Below are 24485 nucleotides of genomic sequence, written 5' to 3'. Positions count from 1 at the left end.
TAGATCTAGACACTAGGCTCCTATTGATGCAGGCCAAAATCCCATTGGGTTTTTTGCCGCCACATCACATTGTTGGCTCATGTTTAACTTGCTGTCCACAAGGACTCCAAGATCTTTTTCACACGTACTGCTCTCGAGCCAGGCATTGTCCCCCATTCTGTATCTTTGCATTTCATTTTTTCTGCCAAAGTGGAGTATCTTGCATTTGTCCCTGTTGAACTTCATTGTGTTAGTTTTGGCCCATCTCTCTAATCTGTCAAGGTCGTTTTGAATCCTGCTCCTGTCCTCTGGAGCATTGGCTATCCCTCCCAATTTGGTGTCGTCTGCAAACTTGATGATCCTGCCTTCTTACAATAGAAGTTATATATTGTAATGAGGAGCAACACACAAGTTAAGAATAGCTATTGCAGTTTGCTTTTGTCTGAGCCTACTGGAAGTAGATTTTGCCCACTGATCTACTCTTCCTCCTGCTAAGTTAATGGAGTATCAGCTACTTTTACACTTTGAAATCAGTTTGCACTACTGAAGATCCAGAGAAGTCATGCTACCCATGCTCTATTCCGGCTTGGTTAGACCACACCTGGAATACTGTGTCCATTTCTGGGCACCACACTTGAAGGGAGATGTTGACAAGCTGGAATGTCTCCAGAGGAGGCTGACTAAAATGATCAAGGGTCTGGAGAACAAGCCCTATGAGGAGCAGCTTAAAGAGCTGGGCAAGTTTAGCCTGCAGAAGAGAAGGCTGAGAGGAGACATGATAGGCATGTATAAATATGTGAGAGGAAGTTTTCTGCTGCCCTGGAGACTAAGACGTGGAACAATGGCTTCTAACTACAGGAAAAGAGATTCCTGACTGTGAGAGCTGTTTAGCAGTGGAACTCTGCCCCGGAGTGTGGTGGAGGTTCCTTCTTTGGATGCTTTTAAACAGAGGCTGGTTGGCCATCTGTCGGGGGTGGTTTGAATGCAATTTTCATGCTTCTTGACAGAAAGGAATAGGACTGGATGGCCCACGAGGTCTCTTCCAACTCTAGGATTCTATGATTCTATACAGAATACCCGTATTTTCAAATTATCTGCATAATGAAATATTTTGGGGAAAAAGACCAAGTCTAAACCTAAAATTCATTGATATTTTATATATACCTTATGCACACGACCTGAAGATAATTTTGTTCGATATTTTTAATAATTTTGGACATGAAACAAAGTTTGTGTACATGGAGCCACCAGAAAGGAAAGATGTCACTATTTCAGCCCCCTATGTGTACAATTTTGGAGTATTTAAAATTTCAGGATTCCACATAAGGGATGCTCAGTCTGTTTTTAGTTAATGTATTTGTTAATGGCGCTCCATGCAGTCATGCTGGCCACATGACCTTGGAGGTGTCTATGGACAACACCAGCTCTTCAGCTTAGAAATGGAGATGAGCACCAATTCTCAGAGTCGGACTCAACTAGACTGAATGTCAGGGGAAAACCTTTACCTTTTTAAATTTATATTTCTACTAAAAGCACGAGCTATCCCTGTTTTCCTTGTCTCCATACCTATTCTGAAGGATGCTGGGGTTGACGGTCACCAGGCTTGTCTTTGTTCCCATATCTTCAGAGAAGTTCATGGGAGGCAGGTTGAACCTGGATCATTTATGGAGAGAGAATGGTAAAGAGGTATCAAAAGCTGCATCATCAGTCAAGTAATGTTTTTTTTTTTCATTCTCAATTCTCTGAATTTGCTGTTCTTCATCGTTAATATTTTTTTTCATGTCAGAAGCAACTAGAGAATCTGCAAGTCACTTCTGGTGTGAGAAAATTGGCTGTCTGCAGGAACATTGCCCAGGGGATGCCTGGATGTTTTACCACCATGTAGGAGGCTTTTCTCATATCCCTGCATGGGAAGCTGGAGCTGACAGACAGGAGCTCACCTCATCTTGTGGATTTGAACCACCAACCTTCAGAGCAGCAGCCGGCACAAGGGTTTAACTCATTGCACCACTGCGACTCCCAATAATAATAATAATAATAATAATAATTTACAAATAAATAATAGACCACCCGCTCTCCCCAAGGCTAAGTAGAATAAAAATAAATAAAAATGAATAGTTGGTCTAAAAATCTATAGAAGAGTGCTTTGAGGTTCCATGTACACATGTCGTAAAATCCAAAATGTTGTCAATTATAGGGGAGATAGAAGTCCCCAGTGGCACAGTGGGTTAAAGCCCTGAGCTGCTGAACTTGTTGACCAAAAGGTCGCAGCTTCGATTCCGGGGAGCGGCGTGAGCTTCCACTGCCCTAGCTTCTGCCAACCTAGCAGTTCGAAAACATGCAAATGTGAGTAGATCAATAGGTACCGCTCCGGCAGGAAGGTAATGGCGCTCCATGCAGTCATGCTGGCCACATGACCTTGGAGGTGTCTATGGACAACGCCGGCTCTTCTGCTTAGAAGTGGAGATGAGCACCAACCACCAGAGTCAGACATGACTGGACTTAATGTCAGGAGACAACCTTTACCTTACTTTTAGGAGTGACTAGAAAACGCACATCCATATGGGAAACACGTGTTTTAAAAAATCAGCAGAAAGTCCAAACTTGGCGATAAAATGCACTGCAGCAGATCAGTGTATGGATGCTGCAGAGCAGAAATTCAGGAAGAACATTCATAGGTGTGCTGTCACGCGCTGGGCCTCTAGCAATTGGCTTTTGAACAGGACGTGCTCTTTGTGCCCAGTGGGAAGCCGGGGTGCCTCGGATGAGAGGCCCTATGGGTTTTCCTATACAGGGTCTTTAGAAGCTTAAAAGTTTAACAAAGTTCTTTACTATTGCTTAGGTCTTCAACAAACAATCTTAGATCTTCAACAAATCAAACAAATGCTTCTTAACTTGTTTACAATGGACAGGCAACTTGCTTTGAGAACTATTTCTTTGCTTTACGAGGAAAACCCTTTTTGACCCCTTCCCTGGGCAATCTGCTTTCTAGGCTTTTCTGGTGTGGGCCCTACTCCCGGCTTCAAACTGCTTCTTAGGTACCCGAGTTGTCCTACCAGCCAAGGCTCTGAAGAATTTCCAACTGGAGTCCTTAGGATTTTTCCCACAAAAGTTGTTGGTCCGTTTCTCCAACCCCAACAAGAGTTGTGCTGTAAAGCTCTTTCTCTTAAAAGCCTTTCTTTAGAGACTGTTCTTAAAGCTGTGAGGCTGTAAATTCCCCAGCTAGAGCTTTTGGGACTGTTTTCCCCCGGGCTTTGTAAGAAACAAAGCTTCTCTACAGGTGGAACGCCCTTCCCATGGACATTAGATCGGCCCCCTCGTTAATGGTGTTTTGAAGAAAACTGAAAACCTGGCTATTTGAACAGGCGTTTGGATAAACAGTGCAATGAATATAATGAATATAGGAAAATGAAATTACGGATGACGAGCTGGATCATGATTCTAGTTACGAGATGTCAATGTGTTGTTTATTGATGTGTAATTACTTAGTATATTACGGTGTTAATTGTTTTTAAATAGTGTATTTTGTTAGCATTGAATTTTTGCTCTTGTTGTTAACCGCGTTGAGTTGCCTACGGGCTGAGAAACTGCGGCATACAAATAAAGTAAATAAATAATAAATAAATAAAATAGAAAACTTTCACGTCCTGTAGCTGAGCTTCCAACTGTAAGACTGAACTAAAATGGTTCCCTTTCCCTCCTGAACCTGGAAAAAAGGGCGGAACTAAAACTTTCCAATGATAGACAGGTGGCTAGCACCATGACTGCAGCCTAGCAGGAACCATCCAACTGCAAAATGCATGGCCAAAACAAGCACATGCAAACGCTCAAAGAACGAAAGGGAGTTTGGAGCTCCTGGTACAGCCGTACCAGCACAATAGCATTCATGTCAACAACACCACCTCTGAAAAATTCAGATAAAGGAACCAGCTATGGTGATCTCCAGGAGGCAAACAAACACCTTTCCTCCCCTCCCCAAAAAGAAATCACTTTCCCCTTCTTGTTTTTGAGTTGGAAGATTACCTCTATTGCTGACTTTCATCCAATGGGCTGCTGTACTTCAGTGCATTTCTCCAAACAGGATGAGAGAGAGAGAAAGATTCCATCCTGCTGAATTGATTCAGCTTGAGGAGAGCTTTGTGGATGTCCCAGGAGCTTTTTTTGCAGATCCTGGGGTGTGTGTGGAGACTCTCCAGAATGAAACTGGATTTCTTTAATCCACATTCTGTTCCGGATTATGTGGCTATGTCGAAGCAGCCCAAATGAACTCAAAGAAAACGTACCTGATTACTAGATCTGCCCGATCAATCCGCTGCCCACAGGAGCTGTTGAGTAGTATGCCTCCATTGCCAACCACTGCACACTTCCTATAAGAAGTGTCCGCAAAGGGTGATTTCTAGATTTGTAGGTGGGAGAGAACAGAAGTAAATATAATCACATGATTAAAAATTCTCAAAAAACAAACAAACAAACAAACAAACTCAAAGCCACTCAAATTATGGAGATAACTGTATGGCAGTATTTCTAAATGTGAGAGCTGTTCAGCAGTGGAACTCTCTGCCCTGGAGTGTGGTGGGGGCTCTTTCTTTGGAGGCTTTTGAGCAAAGGCTGAATGGCCTTCTGTTGGAGGTGCTTTGAATGAGATTTTCCTGCTTCTTGGCAGAATGGGGTTGGATTGGATGGTGCACGAGGTCTCTTCCAACTCTCTGATTCTATGATTCCACAATGGGTGAAATCTTTCTCACCAATTTGTGTACTTATTCTCGTGGTGGATATCAATGAAAGCTGGAAAAAACTTCTCAATGACATTATTTATTATTTTACTGACACAAAAACACAGTATGTCACGGCAAATGAGATATATTTGCTGGCAGGGGTGGCTCATCCCATTACACAAAGTAAGCATTTGCAGTATAGTTGATTTTGCCCAGGGGCACTCCTGAGGCGCTCTTGGGGGAAAATAGAACTTGACATATGCGAGTTGTAGTTACTGGGATGTATAGTTCACCTACAATCAAAGAGCATTCTGAACTCCACCAATGATGGAACTGAACCAAATATGGCACACAGAACTCCCACGACAAACAGAAAATATATATCAGTGATTGTTGTTTTTTTTTGGGGGGGGGGGCAAAATACTGTTTGCTTACCGTTGAAAATTACCTAGGGCCACCTCTGGAAGTAGACCTTGACATTTGGGAGTTGTAGTTACTGGGATTTATAGTTAACCTACAATCAAAGAGCATTCTTAACCTCACCAATGAGAGAATGGGGCGAAACTTCCCACACAGAATCCCCAAGACCAACACAAAATACTGTATTTTCTGGTGGTCTTTGGACACCCTTCTGACACCCCCTCAGGAACCCCCGAGGAGTCCCGACCCCAAGGTTGAGAAATGCTGCCTTAAAGCTATCCATTCCAACTCCCTTCACCAGGGCAAGAAAACATAATCAAAGCTCTCTTGACAAAGAGCCATCCAGCCATAGATAGATAGATAGATAGATAGATAGATAGATAGTTAGATAGATAGATAGATAGATAGATAGATAGAGATAGATATGATTCACACACACACACACACATGACAGCTATAGTATCATAGATCTGAAAGGGACCACTAAAGAAGGACAATTATATGTTGCATGTTCAAGAGTAGGCAAACCAATCTCCACATCAATACTGACAAAGAAACAACAAGAAATACTGTTTACCCACAAGCATAAAGAAATTACATATATTAGAAACCAGCACTTTCTCATTACTTTATTTTCCAGATCACTAGACTGGGCCACAGCAACACGTAGCAGGGGACAGTTAGTATTATGTAAACTGGTTGCACACATCTAGGTGCGGCTAGACTATTTCCTTTTTAGCTGAATGTCCCCGAGGCAATATATTTAGCAAAGGGATTATGCAAATTCCTTCTGGCGTAGAGCCCGTCTGTTTCCAAAGTGAGTTTTGATGAGCAAAGAAAAAGGTGAGGCAGAGGAACCAGTCTGCTGGACATCACAAGACAGTGGCTTTGCCAATTCATGAAGATTCGTATAACTTTTTATAACTCATATTTTGGGGAATACAATTTTTCGATTACACAACAGCAGCTTCCATGATTCCATCGTACCAAGTTATGAATTAGAGTAGTGTCAAACTGCATTAATTCTGCAGAGCAGATACACCCTTGATTTCTTTGAGTCAACTGGACAGGGTTTTGTTATCTTATCACGGAGAACCCTTCCACACAGCAGATGTTCCTGGGCCCCTATCCACTCTCACCCCAGAAAGCACGTGCTTTCTGGGGTGGGTGTCCAGATGTCCTCCCAGATAAATCCATTCCAGATCTCAAACTCTATGGAATTGCTTCTGATGGCTAACAAAGATGAGCAGTTTTCCAAATCTGGTTGATGAGAAGGAGGCATATTTTTATAAACCTTGACCATATCTTCCCAGAAGTATTTTCTAAGTGAAAAGGCCAAGTGCCCCATGTCACAAATGCTTTAGTTCACAGGGAAGGTGTTCCACTCCATATAGCATATTTCACATTGACCTTTCTCACAATTTTCTGACTCTGCAATATCTATTTTAAGATGGATTATAGGACATTATCTACATTATGAGGCAGAAATTACTAGAGAATGCAACAGTAATCTCAGGGCACATCTAGACAGCCCCTTTCATGTGAGAGTTACCGTAATGAAAAGGGGGCTGTCCAAATGACGTCCTGGACAAACCTGAATTAATTCACCACAAACCAGGAAAACCCTGGTTTGTGGCAAATTAATTTGATAGTATGTTTATTTCGTGCCTTCTTGGAAGCTGCGGGATAAACGCACTATGTTATGTATCATATTCTGCAGTAGATGGTGATTGGTGGTGGCAGACCTAACTGGGCTGGCACGGCTGTGCCAGGAGATTTTATTCTTTTTCTTGCACTGTTAGTTTGTTTGAATTTCATCTGAGCCATGCATTTTGAAATTGGGTAGCTTTCCCCAGGTTACAATCATCATTAGAGCCTTTAGATCCACCCCTTTCCCCAGGTTTGGAGGGAAAAGGGGACTTTCAGTCCAGTCTCACAGTTTGGAGCCCTACAGTAGGACGTGTGGGCTTTTCTCTACCCCACCTGTAAAAAGCTTCACTTCTTACAGCTCTGCCGGGGTCAAATATATAGATCTACAGCCAGCTTTTGCTGGGAAAAAGAAAACCTCTACAGCTTTGCTCGAGAGTAAAGTTACAGTTCCATACCCTTTGTGGCGAAACTAAAAGGACACCAGCTTGGCAGATCTGCAGCAACCATTGCCTGGTAAGGGACCACTCGGGCTATCCATAACGTAGCTTGGAGCTGGGAGTTGGGGCCTCACGCCAGCAGGGTTAAGAAAGATTGCCCAAGGAGGGGTCGGAAGGTTTTCCCAAAGAAAATAAGAACAGTTTATCAAGCAGTTGCCTGTCCCTTGTTGGCAGATCGAGAAAGCTACCAGTTTTTCAAGATTATATGGCATTTTATGCATTTGTTCAAAGATTTAAGCCTTAATAAAGAACTTTGTTGGAGTTATTTTGAGCCTCTACAGAACTTTGTTTTGGGAAACCTAAGGGACCCTTTAGCTGAGGCACCCCAACGTCCCGTTGGGCATACAAAAAGCACATCCTATAAACAGACATTGTCATAGGCCCAGTGTGCGACAGCACACTAACAGTTAGTGATGGAGGGGTTAATGTAAGTCTTAGTTCTAAAGGGTTGAGTAATCTGTAAGTAAGAGTTTATGGGTGAAAGCAATTAAGAGTGGAGGCATACAATAGATAGGTGGCAGCTAGGTGTTACTGGATATAAGGAGCTAGTCTTGGGACTGATCATTGGGAGAAAAGTATTCTGTCACATTATTTATTTATTTATTTATTTATTTATTATTTCGGTCATTTATACCCCGCCTTTCTCACCCCCTAGGGGGGACCTCAAGGCGGCTTACATCCGGCACAATTCGATGCCCACAATTACAATAAAATGCAATAGCAAAACACAATAGATTAAAAACAGACAATTAATACAGTACAACATAACACAATACAATATCAACTAAAAACCACTCTAAAACTTGCGTTCATCATGTTCTAAAATGTCAATCCATTTAGCATTGCCATAGTCCTTTCCAGCTCTAGTCATCATTACCATGTTACCCTGCCAGACTACCCAAATGCCTGGTCCCATATCCATGTCTTCAGCTTTCTCCTGAAGGAGAGGAGGGATGTTGACAACCTAATTTCCCTGGGGAGTGAATTCCACAGGCAAGGGGCCACCACTGAGAAAGCCCTGTCTCTCGTCCCCACCAGCCTCACTTGTGATAAAGGTGGGGCCGAGAGCAGGGCCTCCCCAGAAGATCTTAAACTCCGTGGTGGGACATAGAAGGAGATACGTTCGGACAAGTACACTGGGCCGGAGCCGTAGAGGGCTTTAAAGATCAAAACCAGCACTTTGAATTGTGCTCGGAACTGGATCGGCAGCCAGTGGAGCTGACGTAACAGAGGAGTGGTGTGCTCCCTGTATGACGCTCCGGTGATTAATCTGGCTGCCGCCCGTTGGACTAATTGAAGTTTCCGAACAGTCTTCAAAGGCAACCCCACGTAGAGTGCGTTGCAGTAATCTATTCGGGATGTAACAAGGGCGTGGACCACCGTGGCCAGATCAGACTTCCCAAGGAACGGGCGCAGCTGGCGCACGAGTTTTCATTGTGCAAAAACTCTCCCGGCCACTGCTGAAACCTGGGGTTCCAGGCTCAGCGATGAGTCCAGGATCACTCCCAAGCTGCGAACCTGCGTCTTCAGGGGGAGTGTAACCCCGTCCAACACAGGCTGTAACCCTATTCCCTGTTCGGCCTTACGACTGACCAGAAGGACCTCTGTCTTGTCTGGATTCAATTTCAATTTGTTAGCTCTCATCCAGTCCGACACAGCGGCCAAGCACCGGTTCAAGGTCTGGACAGCCTCCTTGGTGACAGGTGGAAAGGAGTGACAGATTTGGACATCATCTGCGTAGAGATAGCATCGCATTCCGAAACTCCGGAATGCCAGGGCTCTGCCAGTACACAGGCAGAGGTGAACCCAATGAACACCCAGTTTGTATCAAACAGTTTAATTAAAACAACACTTACTTTCTAGCTATTTTAATAGTCCAAAATATAAAACTTAAAGATATCACTCAGCCACAGAATAATAAAAACAAAAACTGCTAGCAAACATTGATGCAGGTTCAAGAGAACACCATAGTCAAAGGGTCCCGTCCAGAGGTCAAATGCTGAGAGTTCAATGAGTAAAGTCCAGGGATCAAGAGCCTATATTGTAGTCAAAAGCCAGTCCAGAGATTCAAGGTTCCAGGGCTCCAAGAGTTCAGGAGACAGATCAGGATACCGAAAATCCACAAACCTGGGAGAAAATCAGCAGCATCTACCACCAAAATAAGACAAATACTTTTCTCCCGAAGATTAGTCCCAAGGCTCCTTATATCCAGTAACACCCAGCTGCAACCTATCTCTTTGGGGTCGAGAAGAGCGGTATGCAAATACCGCAAATAAATAAATATCAATCATATTCTGAGTTCTTTTAATTCAGTATTTCTCAACCTAGGGATCAGGACCCGTGACGTGGTCTCAAGGGGGATTTCAGAGGGGTTGCCAAAGACCATCAGAAAACACATATTTCTGATGGTCCCTCTGGCAGAGAAGATCACTTTGCCTGCCCTTCTCTTCCTTTTCGTGAACAGGTGGCGAATCCTCCCACCAAAAGCCCTCCTTTGCTGTGATTGACCGGCCTCTCAGCCAAAGGGAGGGCTGTTTCTGAGACTCCAAGTGGGGAGGGGAGAGCAGTTATGCTCAGCGCATGGCAGTGTGGTGCATATACACGAGCAAGGGAGAGCATGTGAGGCTGGAGGGAGGCTTGCACTAGTGAGTCCCTTCAAGGCAGGGGGAAAAGCACCCACGCAACATGAGACTGAGTGGCCCAGCAGCATCAGGTAATTTGTAAGGCTATATATTAGAAAAAAGTCAGTCTTTCCTTTAGTTTTTTATTAATGTATAAGAATGTGGATGAACTACAACTCCCAAAATCATGGGTTAATCCTCCCCAAATCCCACCAGTATTCACAGTTGGCCAGGTTTGATGTGTATGCCAAATTTGGTCCAGTTCCGTTGTCAGCTGAGTTCAGTGCTTTTTGGATGCGTATGAACTACAACTCCCATATGGCAATTTTATGGTTGGGGGTCACCACAACATGAGGAACTGTATTAAGGGGTTAGAGCCCCCAGTGGCGCAGTGGGTTAAACTGCTGAGCTGCTGAACTTGCTAACTGAAAGGTTGCAGGTTCGAACTCGGGGAGCAGCGTGAGTTCTCGCTGTTAGCCCCAGCTTCTGCCAACCTAGCAGTTTGAAAACATGCAAATGTAAGTAGATCAATAGGCATCGCTCCAGCGGGAAGGTAATGGTGCTCCATGCAGTCATGCCGGCCACATGAGCTTGAGGGTGTCTACTGACAACACCGGCTCTTTGGCTTAGAAATGGAGATAAGCACCAACCCTGAAAGTCAGACACATCTGGACTTAATATCAGGGGAAAACCTTTATCTTTACTATTAAGAGGTCACCGCATTAGGAAGGTTGAGAACCCCTGCTTTAAATGGATAGGCCAAAGATCATATCAGGTAACTTCTGCTTATGCAGCACCTACTATTCTATTGTTATACAGCCAATACTGACTTTTTGCACCTTCCATACCATTCAAATCACAAAGAAAAAAATTCCCACACCTCCGGCAACAGATTCAACAGCTTAGTATCCACACGCAGTTTGTGAGTTGGGCTCCCATCGAAGATGATGTATGACCCCAGTCGTGTGTTCTCCTTGGTCTTCACTAAGCGAAAGGAAGCATTGCAGCATTGCTTCAGCTGTGCCCTGCAAAAGGGACTGGCAATAGGTTAGAATAACAGGCATACCTCTGTTTACAAAGCCTCTGATAAAGAAGCTTTTAAATAAACTTTTAATTAAACGTTTTCCTTGTCCTCCTCATCCTCTTTCCAGGTAGAAGGGTTTTTCTTAGCAGCATTGGGAGCATTGTAGCATGAAGCAATGGTTTCCATGTCTGGTACCATTGCTTCTGTTAAAGAAGCAAAGCCCCGGAATACACCTGCTCCATTCATTAAAATCGTATCTACACTATAGAATTAATGCAGTTCAAAGCCACTTCAATTGCCTTGGCTCAATGCTATGAAATCATAAGAGTTGCCCCATGAGAATCAAACAAAATTGTTACCTGAATTGCGCAACTGCTGTAGGCCTGGGCTCCCAGCGGCATTCTTGGGCAAGAATCAGGTGTTCCATTATTCTCGTTTCTGTCTCCTGGAGTTTCCAGTTATTGATCACAAGGAGCTTCTCTTTCTCACTGTCTGTCTTCTGAAAATGGACTCTACCAGCAAGGCAGGGTCATACAAGAAAAGGAGGCCATTTAACATTCACTCATGGGATTTGCAAACAGGATTGTACTCCTGTTCCACGTGAGATCTTAGCCATGGTTTAAATTCAATCTTGGAAGGAACCATCCAGTGCTGGACCTTCATGGAATTATAGGATTCAGCAAAGTGGGTACCTCTTTTGAAGTTCAGCAGAAAACTCAGCAAATATTCACTATCTCAGACCCCTTCTACACTGCCATATAAAATCCAGATTATCTGCTTTGAACTGGATTATATGGCAGTGTAGACTCACATAATCCAGTTCAAAATAGATAATGTGGATTATCTGCTTTGATAATCTGGATTATGTGTCAGTGTAGAATCATAGAATCAAAGAGCTGGAAAAGACCTCATGGGCCATCCAGTCCAACCCCCTGCCAAGAAGCAGGAATATTGCATTCAAATCACCCCTGACAGATGGCCATCCAGCCTCTGTTTAAAAGCTTCCAAAGAAGGAGCCTCTACCACACTCCGGGGCAGAGAGTTCCACTGCTGAACGGTTCTCACAGTCAAGGAGCCTCAAAGTAACAACAATAGTAATAGTAATAATAATAATAACAATAATAATGACTTTATTTGTATCCCATCCTATCTCCCCAGGAGGATATTTACATTACGGAATCAATGCAGATTGGCACCTCTTTACCACCATGGTTCAATGCTGGGAAATTTGGGGATTTTCAATTTAACAAGGTTTTTAGGCTTTTCTGTCCAAGAGTGCTGGTATAGTAGAGTCTTGTTTATCCGACCTTCACTTATCCGACATTCCGTTTTATCCGAAACTCTTATCTGATGCTCCGCTTTTCCTTCAGCATTTCCTCTTCAATTAAAGGACTGCTCCCCAACTCTCTCTCCATTCCCAATAAGTGAAAAAGGCAAAACAAGGAGGAGGAGGAGAAGGAGGAGGAGGAGGAGGAGGAGGGAGGAAAGAGGGAAAAGAGGCAGGACCGGAAGTGGAAGCATTCTCCCTCTTTCCTTCTGTGATTTCCATGCTCCTCTTCTGCATCTGGGCACTTCCTGCTAGGCTACTCTAATCCCCAAGTGTTGCCTTGCCTTAACCCTTTAAGTCTCTGTTGTTAGTATTCTAGGTGTCTGGCGCCGCATTGGTCGGATAACAGGAGACTCCATATTATCCGAAATTTTTGTTTATCTGACGTTCTGCCAGTCTGTTTATGTTGGATAAGCGAGACTCTACTGTACCTCACTAAACCACAACGCTTTTGTTTCCGTAATATTGAGCCATTGCAGTTAAAGTGGTACCAAACTGCATTAATTCTACAGTGCAGAATTTCTGTTATCTCAAAGACAGAGACGAATGGGAGATGAATTTGAATTAAAATCTAGGACCAGCGCAGTAGGAGAGAATCTAAATCTCTCACCTTGGTTTAAATACTGTAAGTCATAAAATCTTTGCACTCAAGGTGTGCTTTGAAACCTGAAAAATTCACAAACCATAAACACTCACATTCCAGACAGATTCCTCTCCTGAAATAGCAGATTCAGTTCCCGGCATCTACCTTGTTCGAATTTAGTCTCCTTTCTGGAAACAAAAAAAAATGAAAGAGTAGGATTTCAGTCTAATAATAATAATAATAATAATAATAATAATAATAATAATAATATCATCCGACGTGTGATCCAGTACAACAGCCAGCAGAGTGATCTTGTTTGCTGTGGACTCATCTTGTTGTGTTTCAAATAATAATAATACAGTATTAACTCTATACTTTCACCCCGCTCCAAACATCTCAAAAACTATTGGTCATTGACATCATCCATACCTTTCAAAGCAGTGGTTCCCAACCTTTTTTTGACCAGGGAGCACACTCCAACATTAGTACCAAAAGGGTTACAAATCAGTTTTTCGTCAACTCTAGATTTAGTTTGGTTATTTGGGGTGCTGATTCAGAAAATTTCATTGGATAGTCCACATCCGCTCTAGTTTCTGATACAGAACATATGCCATCTGGTAGTTGCCATATGTTCATCCACAGAAAGCCATATTTAATAATCTAGAGCTGATGTGGTAATAGTAATCTTTCATGGGTAGTCAGCTTCTCCCCTCCCGACATCCTTGTTGCCTCAGCACTATAAAAGGGTTTCGCGAGACCAGTCGCTCTTGTTGCCATGTGGTTTCGAAGCAACGGTGTAATAATGGTGAGGCCGCAGACCATATTTTCGTTGGGTTGTTGTAGGTTTCTTCAGGCTATATGGCCATGTTCTAGAGGCATTTTCTCCCGACGTTTCGCCTGCATCTGTGGCAAGCATCCTCAGAGGTAGTGAGGTCTGTTGGAACTAGGAAAATGGGTTGATATATCTGTGGAATGACCCGGGGGGGGGGGGGGGAGAACTCTTGTCTGTTGGAGCTAGGTGTGAATGTTTCAACTGACCACCTTGACTAGCATTTGATGGCCTGGCAGCGCCTGGGGGAATCTTTTGTTGACAGGTGATTAAATGTGCCTGATTGTTTCCTTTCTACTGTTTTGCTGTTGAAATTTTTAGAGTTTTTTTTAATACTGTTAGCCAGATTTTGTTCATTTTCATGATTTCCTCCTTTCTGTTGAAATTGTCCACATGCTTGTGTATTTCAATGGCTTCTCTGTGTAGTCTGACATGGTGGTTGTGAGAGTGGTCCAGCATTTCTGTGTTCTCAAATAAAATGCTGTGTCCAGGTTGGTTCATCAGGTGCTCTGCTATGGCTGACTTCTCTGGCTGAAGTAGTCTGCAGTGCCTTTCATGTTCCTTGATTCGTGTTTAGGCATTGCTGCATTTGGTGGTCTCTATGTAGACTTGTCCACAGCTGCATGGTATACGGTAGACTCCTGCAGAAGTGAGAGGATCCCTCTTGTCCTTTGCTGAACGTAGCATTTGTTGGATTTTCTTGGTGGGTCTGTAAATAGTTTGTATGTTGTGTTTCCTCATCAGCTTCCCTATGTGATCAGTGGTTCCCTTGATGTATGGCAGGAACACCTTTCCTCTGGGTGGATCTTCATCTTTACTCTCGTGGCTTGTTCTTTGTCTTGCAGCTCTTCTGATGTCTGAGGTGGAGTATCCATTGGCCTGGAGAGCCCAGTTGAGGTGGTTCAGTTCATCTTGGAGGAGGTGGGGTTCGCAGATTCTTTTTGCACGGTCTGCCAAGGCTTTAATGGTGCTTCTTTTTTTGACTTGGGTGATGGTTGGAGTTTTTATGTAGATTTATTTTATTTATCGTGTCATCAGCAACCATTGTATTACAATTCTAACAGAGCAAAACAAACACAGAGATTAAAAAGAAAAAGAAAAGAAAAAAGAAAAAAAAACCCACACAGATTTTGTAAATTTGGTATTTGGTTAAATGTCCTTTGACCAGTATCTGGCCACTTGGAGTGCCTCTGGGGTTGCCACAAGAAGGTCCTCCATCGTGCATGTGGCAGGGCTCAGGGTGCATTGCAGCAGGTGGTCAGTGGTTTGTTCTTCTCCGCACTCGCATGCCGAGGATTCCACCCTGTAGCCCCATTTCTTAAGATTGGCTCTGCATCTCGTGGTGCCAGAGCGCAATCTGTTCAGTGCCTTCCAAGTCGCCCAGTCTTCTGAGTGCCCAGGGGGGAGTCTCTCATCTGGTATCACCCATGAATTGAGGTGCTGGGTTTGGGCCTGCCACTTTTGGACTCTCGCTTGCTGGGGTGTTCCAGCGAGTGTCTCTGTAGATCTAAGAAAACTATGTCTTGATTTAAGTCGTTGAGGTGCTGGCTGATACCCAAACAGGGGATGAGCTGGAGATGTCTCTGCCTTGGTCCTTTCACTATTGGCTGCTACTTCCCGGCGGATGTCAGGTGGTGCAATACCGGCTAAGCAGTGTAATTTCTCCAGTGGTGTGGGGCGCAGACACCCCGTGATAATGCGGCATGTCTCATTAAGAGCCACATCCACTGTTTTAGTGTGATGAGATGTGTTCCACACTGGGCATGCATACTCAGCAGCAGAGTAGCATAGCGCAAGGGCAGATGTCTTCACTGTGTCTGGTTGTGATCCCCAGGTTGTGCCAGTCAGCTTTCGTATGATGTTGTTTCTAGCGCCCACTTTTTGTTTGATGTTCAGGCAGTGCTTCTTGTAGGTCAGAGCACGGTCCAAAGTGACTCCCAGGTATTTGGGTGCGCTGCAATGCTCCAGTGGGATTCCTTCCCAGATAATCCTCAGAGCTCGGGAAGCTTGTCTGTTCTTAAGGTGAAAGGCGCATGTCTGTGTTTTAGATGGATTAGGGATCAGCTGGTTTTCCCTGTAATAGGCAGTAAGAGTACCTACAGCTTCGGAGAGCTTCTGTTCAACTATCTCAAAGCTCCCTGCTTGAGTGGTAATGGCACGATCATCAGCATAGATGAAACTCTCTGTCCCTTCTGGCAGTGGCTGGTCATTTGTGTAGATGTTGAACATGGATGGAGCAAGCACGCTCCCCTGAGGCAGGCCGTTCTTCTGTTTCCGCCATCTGCTTCTCTGGCCCTGGAACTCAACAAAAAAGCTCCTGTTTTGTAGCAGGTTTCCTATGAGGCGGGTGAGGTGGTAGTCCTTTGTGATATTATACATTTTCCTCAGGAGGAGGCGGTGGTTCACAGTATCATAGGCTGCTGACAAGTCTATGAAGACAGCTCCTGTGATCTGCTGCCTTTCAAAGCCATCTTCTATGTGCTGGGTCAGGTTCAGCACTTGCGATGTGCAGCTTTTGCCTTTTCTGAAGCCAGCTTGCTGTGGGATCAGACAGGGGTCTATATTTTCCATAATTCTATGCAAAATAAGTCTCTCCAGAACTTTGTAGAGGTGGCACAACAGGGAGATTGGTCTGTAGCTTTTTGGGTCATTACGATCTTTGCCTGGCTTCAAGATGGCGATGACTCTTGCTTTCCTCCAGATTTTGGGGATCTGACAGGATGCAGTGCAGTTGTTCATCAGCTCCAGCAGCCAGCGCCTTGCTTTGGGACCAAAGTTCTTGATTTGTTCCATCCGTAGATCATCCAAGCCAGCTGCTTTGCCATTCTTACATTTGTTGAGAGCCATGTCCAATTCAGTAGATGTAAAAGGTTCATGGAGGTTGTTGTTCTCAATCTCTGGTTGTCTGGCTATTGGTTTCTTTCCTACTTTGGTGGCAAGGTTGGGTTTCCCATTCTTCAAGAGTTGGTGTGCTATCTGATCTGCCTTTATGTTGGCATGGGTATTAGTTTGTGAGGGATTGTTGCTCAACCGTCTCAGTAGCCTCCACGCCTTCTGGCTGCTCCTGCCCATGTCGACCTCTGTGATCAACTTGATCCACTGTTCTTTCTTGGCTTCAGAGATGGAGGATACAATGCTCTGCGCTGCCTGAAGAGTCTGCTCACTAAATGGGTCTTCGTTGTGGAGCCTGTAATAGTTTTCCAACAAGGCAGCTGTTTCAGGAGTAATGCCCTGGAGGTAGTGGGTTCTGCAGCCTCTCGGTATAGAGGCCCGCGAGCAGGTTTTCACTATTTCAATAAAATGTACATATTCCTCAGGGATTGGTGCGACCGATGTGATCATGTCGTCTAACATGTCTGAGAATTTAGTCCAATCTGCCTTTCTGAAGTTGTATCTTCGTTTAAATCGAACTTCCTGAGGCCTTATTGTTGGGAACAGTTGGCATATTATTGGTCGGTGCTGTGTGTTTGGGATTGGTGGTCCCACTGATTTAGTGCATTGCTGTACGATGCTGTCGCTCACAAATAAGAGGTCTGGGTTATAACCTCGGTGCCATCTCCCGCTGTTGTAGGATGGGGGGAGCTTGCTATCATGGATGAGTGATAGTTTGTGCAGTTCAGACCCGGACAGGACAGCCTCTCCATTTCTGTCCTCTTGGGCATAGCCCCATACGTGGCTATGGCTGTTGAAGTCCCCAATTACTACCGCCCTTTGGTGCCTGTCAAAGTTCTCGGGGGAGGAGAAGCAGAACTCTTCATTTGGGGGCTTGTACACAGAGGTGATGGTGATGTTATTAAGCTCTACTGTTATAACCTCGATATTGTTTTCTTCAGTGTTGTGGGCACTGCTGACTTGGAGGCCTGGTTTGACAAAGACAGCACTTCCATACTGCGCATGTGGTCTTTCCGCTACTAGGATCATTCCTGGAACTTTGGGTCGTTTCTGTCGTTCATCCCTGTATGTTTCTTGGACACACAGCACGTCACATTACTTATCTTGGCACAGTTCATAGAGCAGTTGTTCTTTGGCAGCTGACATACCTTCGATGTTGATTGCGATTATTGTCATGGTTGGTCCTGAAAAGGACCGTTGGTTGTTTTGCTTCCTTGTTTGCATGCTTCTAATTGTCTCTGGTTGCTTCTGGGTTGAGAGAATCGGCAACGAAGACGTTGCCCAGGGGACGCCCGGATGTCTTGCAATCCTGCGAGGAGGCTTTTCTCATGTCCCCCTTTATGTAGATATATCTACATACAGAAAACCCACACACAGAGATAGATATACCTTTATGTAGATATATCTATCTCTGTGTGTGGGTTTTCTGTAAACGGTGTGACCCAATTGTTGATCTGGTTTACGGATGACTAGGACATCTAGAAAAGGCAGTCTTCCTTCATTTTCTTTTTCCATGGTGAATTGGATATTTTCGTTCTTCTGGACCACTATGGTCACAGACCACAGGTTGGGAACCACTGTTTTAAAATATCAGTTTTACATTGATAGGAGCAGATTGTATGGAAGTGATCCTTTAGGTAATTTGGATCTAAACCAGTGGTTCTCAGCCTGTGGGTCCTCAGATGTTTTGGCCTTCAACTCCCAGAAATCCTAACAACTTGTAAACTGGCTGGGATTTCTGGAAGTTGTAGGCGAAAACATTTGGGGACCCACAGGTTGAGAACCACTGAATTCTAAACCATGTAGGAACAACCAACACTTTGCACTTTGCGTAGGATTGGACACACTGCTAGATATCTCTTCTACTTCCAGAACCAGTTAGATCAGGGGTCCTCAAACTTTTTAAACAGAGGGCCAGGTCGCAGTCCCTCACTCTGTTGGAGGGCCAGATTATAATTTGAAAAAAACATGAATCAATTCCTATGCACACTGCACATATCTTATTTGTAGTGCCAAAAAACACTTAAAAACAATATAATAATTAAAATGAAGAACAATTTTAACAAATATAAATTTATTAGTATTTCAATGGGAAGTGTGGCCTGCCTTTGGCTGATGAGATAGGATTGTTGTTGTTGTTGTTGTTGTTGTTATGTGCTTTCAAGTCATTTCAGACTTGAGCGAGGGCCAGGTAAATGACCTTGGAGGGCTGTATTCAGCCCTCGGGCCTTAGTTTGAGGACCTCTGAGTTAGATCAAGGATCTGGTCAAGGAAACTGCCAGAATATGTCTCTGGATTGGTTTCATTTTAGTCTTACAATTCCATTGACAATTTGCATCTCCACAAGCCTCATTGTTTGGGTCATAGCTGGAGAGAATCCATTTCAAATAGTAAGTCATGTGTAATTTGTTGATTTTTCCATTAACTACAGATGCCCATAGCCAGAAAAAAAAATGGGGGCAGGGGGTTTGAAACAATTTTATTTTTTTTAGTGACTCGTGAAGCGTATGTCCATAAAAGCCAACCTTAAAAACTCTGGCATAGACACTGAGAACTGGGAAGCCCTGGCCCTTGACCGCTCCAGCTGGAGGTCAGTTGTGACCAGCAGTGCTGCAGAATTTGAGGAGGCACGAGTGGAGGGCGAAAAAGAGAAATGTGCCAAGAGGAAGGCGCGTCAAGCCAGCCGAGACCGCCTTCCACCAGGAAACCAATGCCCTCACTGCGGAAGAAGATGCAGAGCAAGAATAGGGCTCCACAGCCACATACAGACCCACAAGAATATTGGAAGACAATCATCCTCGGAAAGCGAGGGATCGCCTAAGTGAAAATGTCCATAAAAACAAAATAATTTAAATTCTATGACTCATTCTACATTTTTATATAGACTTAATTAAATTTAGTAATTTAGTGGTTACTCTTAATTAGTAATTTAGTGGTTACAAAAGAATGCCACCATGCCTGTTGGAAACACTTGAAATCTGTGTCAACACACTTTGACAGAAATCAGGCTCCATCAATAAACTTCGGTGGGCACTCAAGAGCGCAAGTCCAGTTAGTCTTTCTTGCCACATTGTGCTTCATATGTATGTTTTCAAGAATGAAAAACCACCTTCATTTCCCAGGACCGTGGAATTCGTGAAGCTGCCAAAGCCTTAGACAAACATCAAGCCCATCTTTGTGTTTTTGCATCCAATTGCAACAAGCCCATGTGTGTCAAACTGGTTGAAGCCCTTTGTGCTGAACATCAGATCAACCTGATAAAGAATGATGACGACAAGAACCTGGGAGGTTGGGTAGACCTCTGCAAGAGAAGAAAAACCCTGCAAAGTTGTGGCTTGCAGCAGTTGTGTGGTTGTGAAAGACCATGGCATAGAATCTCAGGCTAAAGTTGTCATTGAAAATACTTTAAGTAAAAGAAATGAACAAATAAAATATTTTTTTATCCTGATACAAAAGCATATATCTTTATATTCATCTGCTAAAATGGAAATCAGAAGCAGAAAGAGGATCTGGTGAAAGAAACATGTCATCAACAAACACATTTTGGGGAAAAAAAGTATTCAAGTGACATTTGGAAGTTTCAACATGTTCTTGCTTGCTTTGGTAAAACTTACTTGACCCGGGTGTTTTATTTTGCATAAACATATTATTTATTTCAAATAAAATGTTTACAAGACACTCAAATGTTCATTTTTTTTCTTGTCCCTTAATTGTTTTTGTTAATGCACATCATGCAGATTAGTGTAAAACCACATGTGATGTGGTTTTACACTAAACTGCATGATGTGCATGCATTAAGGGCTCTATTTCAAAGTAGTCTCCAACTTTGGTTATTTAAGTTCAAAGCCCTTATAGGGTGCTGCAGTACATGTTTGCAGCATGCGTCATAAACTAAACAGTTTGCTGTCAAGCTGCATGAATTAAATGGCTATGTAGATGTGATTTGGGATATACGTGGGGCGTTCATTAAAGATTTCCCCTGACCCACTTCTATTTATCACAGATACTAAAACTGCACATGTGTCATGATATAAGTCTCCATAGGTTACGTCCTAATTTACAACCCAGAACTGGGCACCACAATTCAAGAGAGATATTGACAAGCTGGAATGTGTTCAGAGGAGGGCGACTAAAATGATCAAGGGTCTGGAGAACAAGCCCTATGAGGAGCGGCTTAATGAGCTGGGCATGTTTAGCCTGAAGAAGAGAAGGCTGAGAGGAGATATGATAGCCATGTATAAATATGTGAGAGGAAGCCACAGGGAGGAGGGAGCAAGCTTGTTTTCTGCTTCCTTGGAGACTAGGACGCGGAACAATGGCTTCAAACTACAAGAGAGGAGATTCCATCTGAACATGAGACTGTGAGAGCCGTTCAGCAGTAGAACTCTCTGTCCCGGAGTGTGGTGGAGGCTCCTTCTTTGGAAGCTTTTAAACAGAGGCTGGATGGCCATCTGTCAGGGGTGATTTGAATGCAATATTCCTGCTTCTTGGCAGAATGGGGTTGGACTGGATGGCCCATGAGGTCTCTTCCAACTCTTTGATTCTATGATTCTATGATAACGGTCTTGATTTTACAGGTGCTGAAGTGGTGTGAGGTTTGATAATGGACCCAGTGGACTACAGAGTAGGCAGCAAGTTCCTTTACTTGAAAGGCTGTACACTAAAGGAGACGTTCGAAGAGATGAAAGAGGTTTGTGGTGATGATTCCCCATCATATGATGTAGTCAAGAACTGGCATCGTCAATGCAAACAGCTCCCATTCCTGGGCAACCCCACTCTGCTATTGATGAACACACCATCCGGCAAGTGAACGTCGCCATTTTGGAGAATTGCCCCATAACCATTCTCCACCTAGCCCAAAATGTCAAGATTAGTGTGGGATCCGTGGAAAAAAATCATTCAAGAACATGTTCACATGCATGAGGTATCTCTCGCTGGGTTCCCTGACTGCTCACACCTTTCCAGAAGCAGGAATGAGTTGAATTCTCTCAGGCTCTATGATGTGCCATGGAAACCAGGAGAACTTTTTCAACAGACTAATCACACAGGATGAAAGCTGGATCCATCACTATATTCTGGAGACTGAAGTCCAATCAACGCAATGGAAGCATCAAGACTCACCCTCTCCAAAGAAGGCCCGTGCCCAACTCTCGGCAGGGAAGGTCATGCTCACAATATTTTGAGACCAACATGGAGTAGTATTGATGCATTTCCTAGCAAATGGTGCCATGATCACTGGGGCATACTATGCTTCACTGCTGCAGAAATTGCGGGAGGCCATCAAAACCAAGAGACAATGTGGCATGCTCACCAAAGGTGTCTGCCTTCTGCAAGACAATGCACAAGTTCACAACTCACATGTTGTTGGCCACAGTAGTCCACGCTCTGGTTACATCCCGTTTAGACTACCGCAACGCTCTCTACGTGGGTTTGCCTTTGAAGACAGCTCGGAAGCTCCAACTAGTCCAATGCTCGGCAGCCATGATTTTAACAGGAGCGGAGCGCAGGGAGCATACAACCCCCCTGTTGCGCCAACTCCACTGGCTACCGATCTGCTACCGGGCTGAATTCAAAGTGCTGGCGTTGGCCTTTAAAGCCCTAAACGGTTCCGGCCCAAGCTACCTATCTGACCGCATCTCTGCCTATGAACCCACCAGGACTTTGAGATCTTCCGGGGAGACCCTGCTCTCGATCCCACCTGCTTTTCAAGCTCGGCTGGCGTGGACGAGAGATAGGGCCTTCTCGGTGGTGGCTCCTCGGCTGTGGAACGCCCTTCCTACGGACATTAGACTAGCACCATCTCTAATGGTATTCCGCAAAAAAGTGAAGACCTGGCGGTTTGAGCAGGCATTCAAATAATTAGTGCAATGATTGGTTAATGAACACTGGAATGGAACAATGGATGATGAATCTGGAACATATTTTTGATGATGAGACGACAGTGAATGGGTATTGTAGTAACTGTTTATTAATTGTGCAATGTGTTAGGTTGTTAACTGTTTCTATACTGTAGCACTGAATTTTTGCTGTTCGTATTTGTTGTGAACCGCTGTGAGTCGCCTTCGGGCTGAGAACAGCGGTATAGAAGTAAGGTAAATAAATAATAAATAAATAAATAAATAAATAAATAGAAGCATGCTCCTGTGGCTTTGAAATTCTACCGAACCCCCCTTATTCACCGGACCTCGCACCATCGGAATTCCACCTCTTTCCAACAATGAAGTTATTTTTGAAGGCCAAGCATTTCTCTGATTTCCAAAGTCACAATGTGGCTTTTGGAGCAACATGTTGACTTCTACAAGCGAGATGTTTACAGTTGCTTAAAAAGATGGGAGAAGTGTGTGTCCCTAGGTGGCACCGATGGAGAGAAGGACTCACAACTGTGCCAAGTTTCATTGCTCTCGGTCCACAGGAAGTGGGTCAGGGAAAATCTTTAATGAACACCCCTCGTAGAAGTTAAAAACTCTGGCATAGACACCAAGAACTGTGAGGCCCTGACCCTTGAGCATTCCAGCTGGAGGTCAGCTGTGTCCAGCAGTGCTGTAGAATTTGAAGAGGCACGAATGGAGGGTGAAACAGAGAAACGTGCCAAGAGGAAGGCGCATCAAGCCAATCCTGACCGGGACTACCTTCCACTTGGAAACCAATGCCCTCACTGTGGAAGAACATGCAGATCAAGAATAGGGCTCCACAGTCACCTATGGACCCACCACCAGTACACAATCCTACTCAGACTACGACGGATCGCCTAACTAGGTAAGTATCACATCCCCTCTCAACCTTCTCTTCTCCAACCTAAGTATGCCCAGCTCTTCACAGGACACAGCTTCCAAATCTTTGATCATTTTGGTCACCCTCCTCTGGACATGTTCCATCTCGTCCACGTCCTTCTTGAATTGCTTTGCCCAGAACTGGACTCGGTATTATTCCAGGTGAGGTCTGACCAAAGCAGAGTAGACTCGGAGTATGAATTCCATCCATCTAGACACCAGACTCCTATTGTGTAGCTTCCTTTGACTCCTCTTCCTCAAAGTCCCCACTCACCTCTTTACTCTCTCTAACAGAGAAAGAGTGAAGCTGACAAGAAAGACCACGCTGATGCCCACCACGAAGTTCTGCTTCCCAAGCCGTACATGAAAGAGCATGGCATCGGCGATCATCTCCAGCCTTCGGCTTTCTCTGTTTCTCGGTTCCTTCAGGTGTGTCCCATGTAAATGCCACGGAAGCAGTCATCAAAGGCTCAGTTACATCGGTGTTGACGTGTGAAATGAGCCCTGAAAGATCAACACCTCAAGTCATCAAGTAGCCTCTACCCTGTAACTGGGTCTTTGTCCTCAGGCAAAGACATAAGTTAATACAAGGGATATCATAAATTGCTGTGGGTGCAATAAAAGCTTTTCTAGCTTCATTCGCTCCAAGAAACCTGCTCAGTCTCTTACTGTAATGATTAAACACTGATCTGAATTCTGTATGCAATATCCAGAGACCAGAGGTGAGCAATAATGTGGGAGTGGCACATGTAATACGCCAGAAGGGACACTGCATCATTTTGGTTGCCACTTTCAACTCATTTCTTGCTTAGGGGAGTGAGTGAGAAGTGACTTGGAACCTTTCACATCAAACAACTAGCATCTTGGTTCACTTTATCAGCTACTGTATATACTCGAGTATAAGCCTAGTTTTTCAGCCCTTTTTTAAGGCTGAAAAAGCTCCCCTCGGCTTATACTCGAGTCAAAGTTATTTATTATTTTACTCTATTATTATTATTATTATTATTATTATTACTATTACTATTATTACATTTATACGTTAGCTTTATTATTTTTATTATTATTACATTTATTATTTTACTCTATTATTATTACTATTACTATTATTACATTTATAGGTTAACTTTATTATTTTTATTATTATTACATTTATTATCTTACTCTATTATTATTATTAC

At 43.9% G+C, this 24485-nt stretch overlaps 1 protein-coding gene across 2 annotated transcripts in view; it reads right to left on the bottom strand.

Moving 5' to 3' along the window:
- The window catches only part of LOC132777683 (alpha-N-acetylneuraminide alpha-2,8-sialyltransferase-like), a 35341-nt gene that overhangs the window by 2683 nt on the left and 8173 nt on the right, over positions 1 to 24485 (bottom strand). For both annotated transcript variants that reach the window (XM_067469781.1, XM_067469780.1), the window contains exons 2-7: positions 23582 to 23811; positions 12930 to 13004; positions 11266 to 11418; positions 10763 to 10907; positions 4263 to 4375; positions 1546 to 1632 (exon numbers count right to left, since the gene is read on the bottom strand). In XM_067469781.1, the coding sequence (XP_067325882.1) occupies positions 1546 to 1632; positions 4263 to 4375; positions 10763 to 10907; positions 11266 to 11418; positions 12930 to 13004; positions 23582 to 23697 (689 nt within the window). In that variant the 5' untranslated portion in view covers positions 23698 to 23811. The remainder of the gene's footprint in view (positions 1 to 1545; positions 1633 to 4262; positions 4376 to 10762; positions 10908 to 11265; positions 11419 to 12929; positions 13005 to 23581; positions 23812 to 24485) is intronic.

Source organism: Anolis sagrei, chromosome 6 (genome assembly GCF_037176765.1).
Source record: "Anolis sagrei isolate rAnoSag1 chromosome 6, rAnoSag1.mat, whole genome shotgun sequence".
Lineage (NCBI taxonomy): Eukaryota > Metazoa > Chordata > Lepidosauria > Squamata > Dactyloidae > Anolis > Anolis sagrei.
This window is presented reverse-complemented; position numbering and strand designations above follow the sequence as displayed.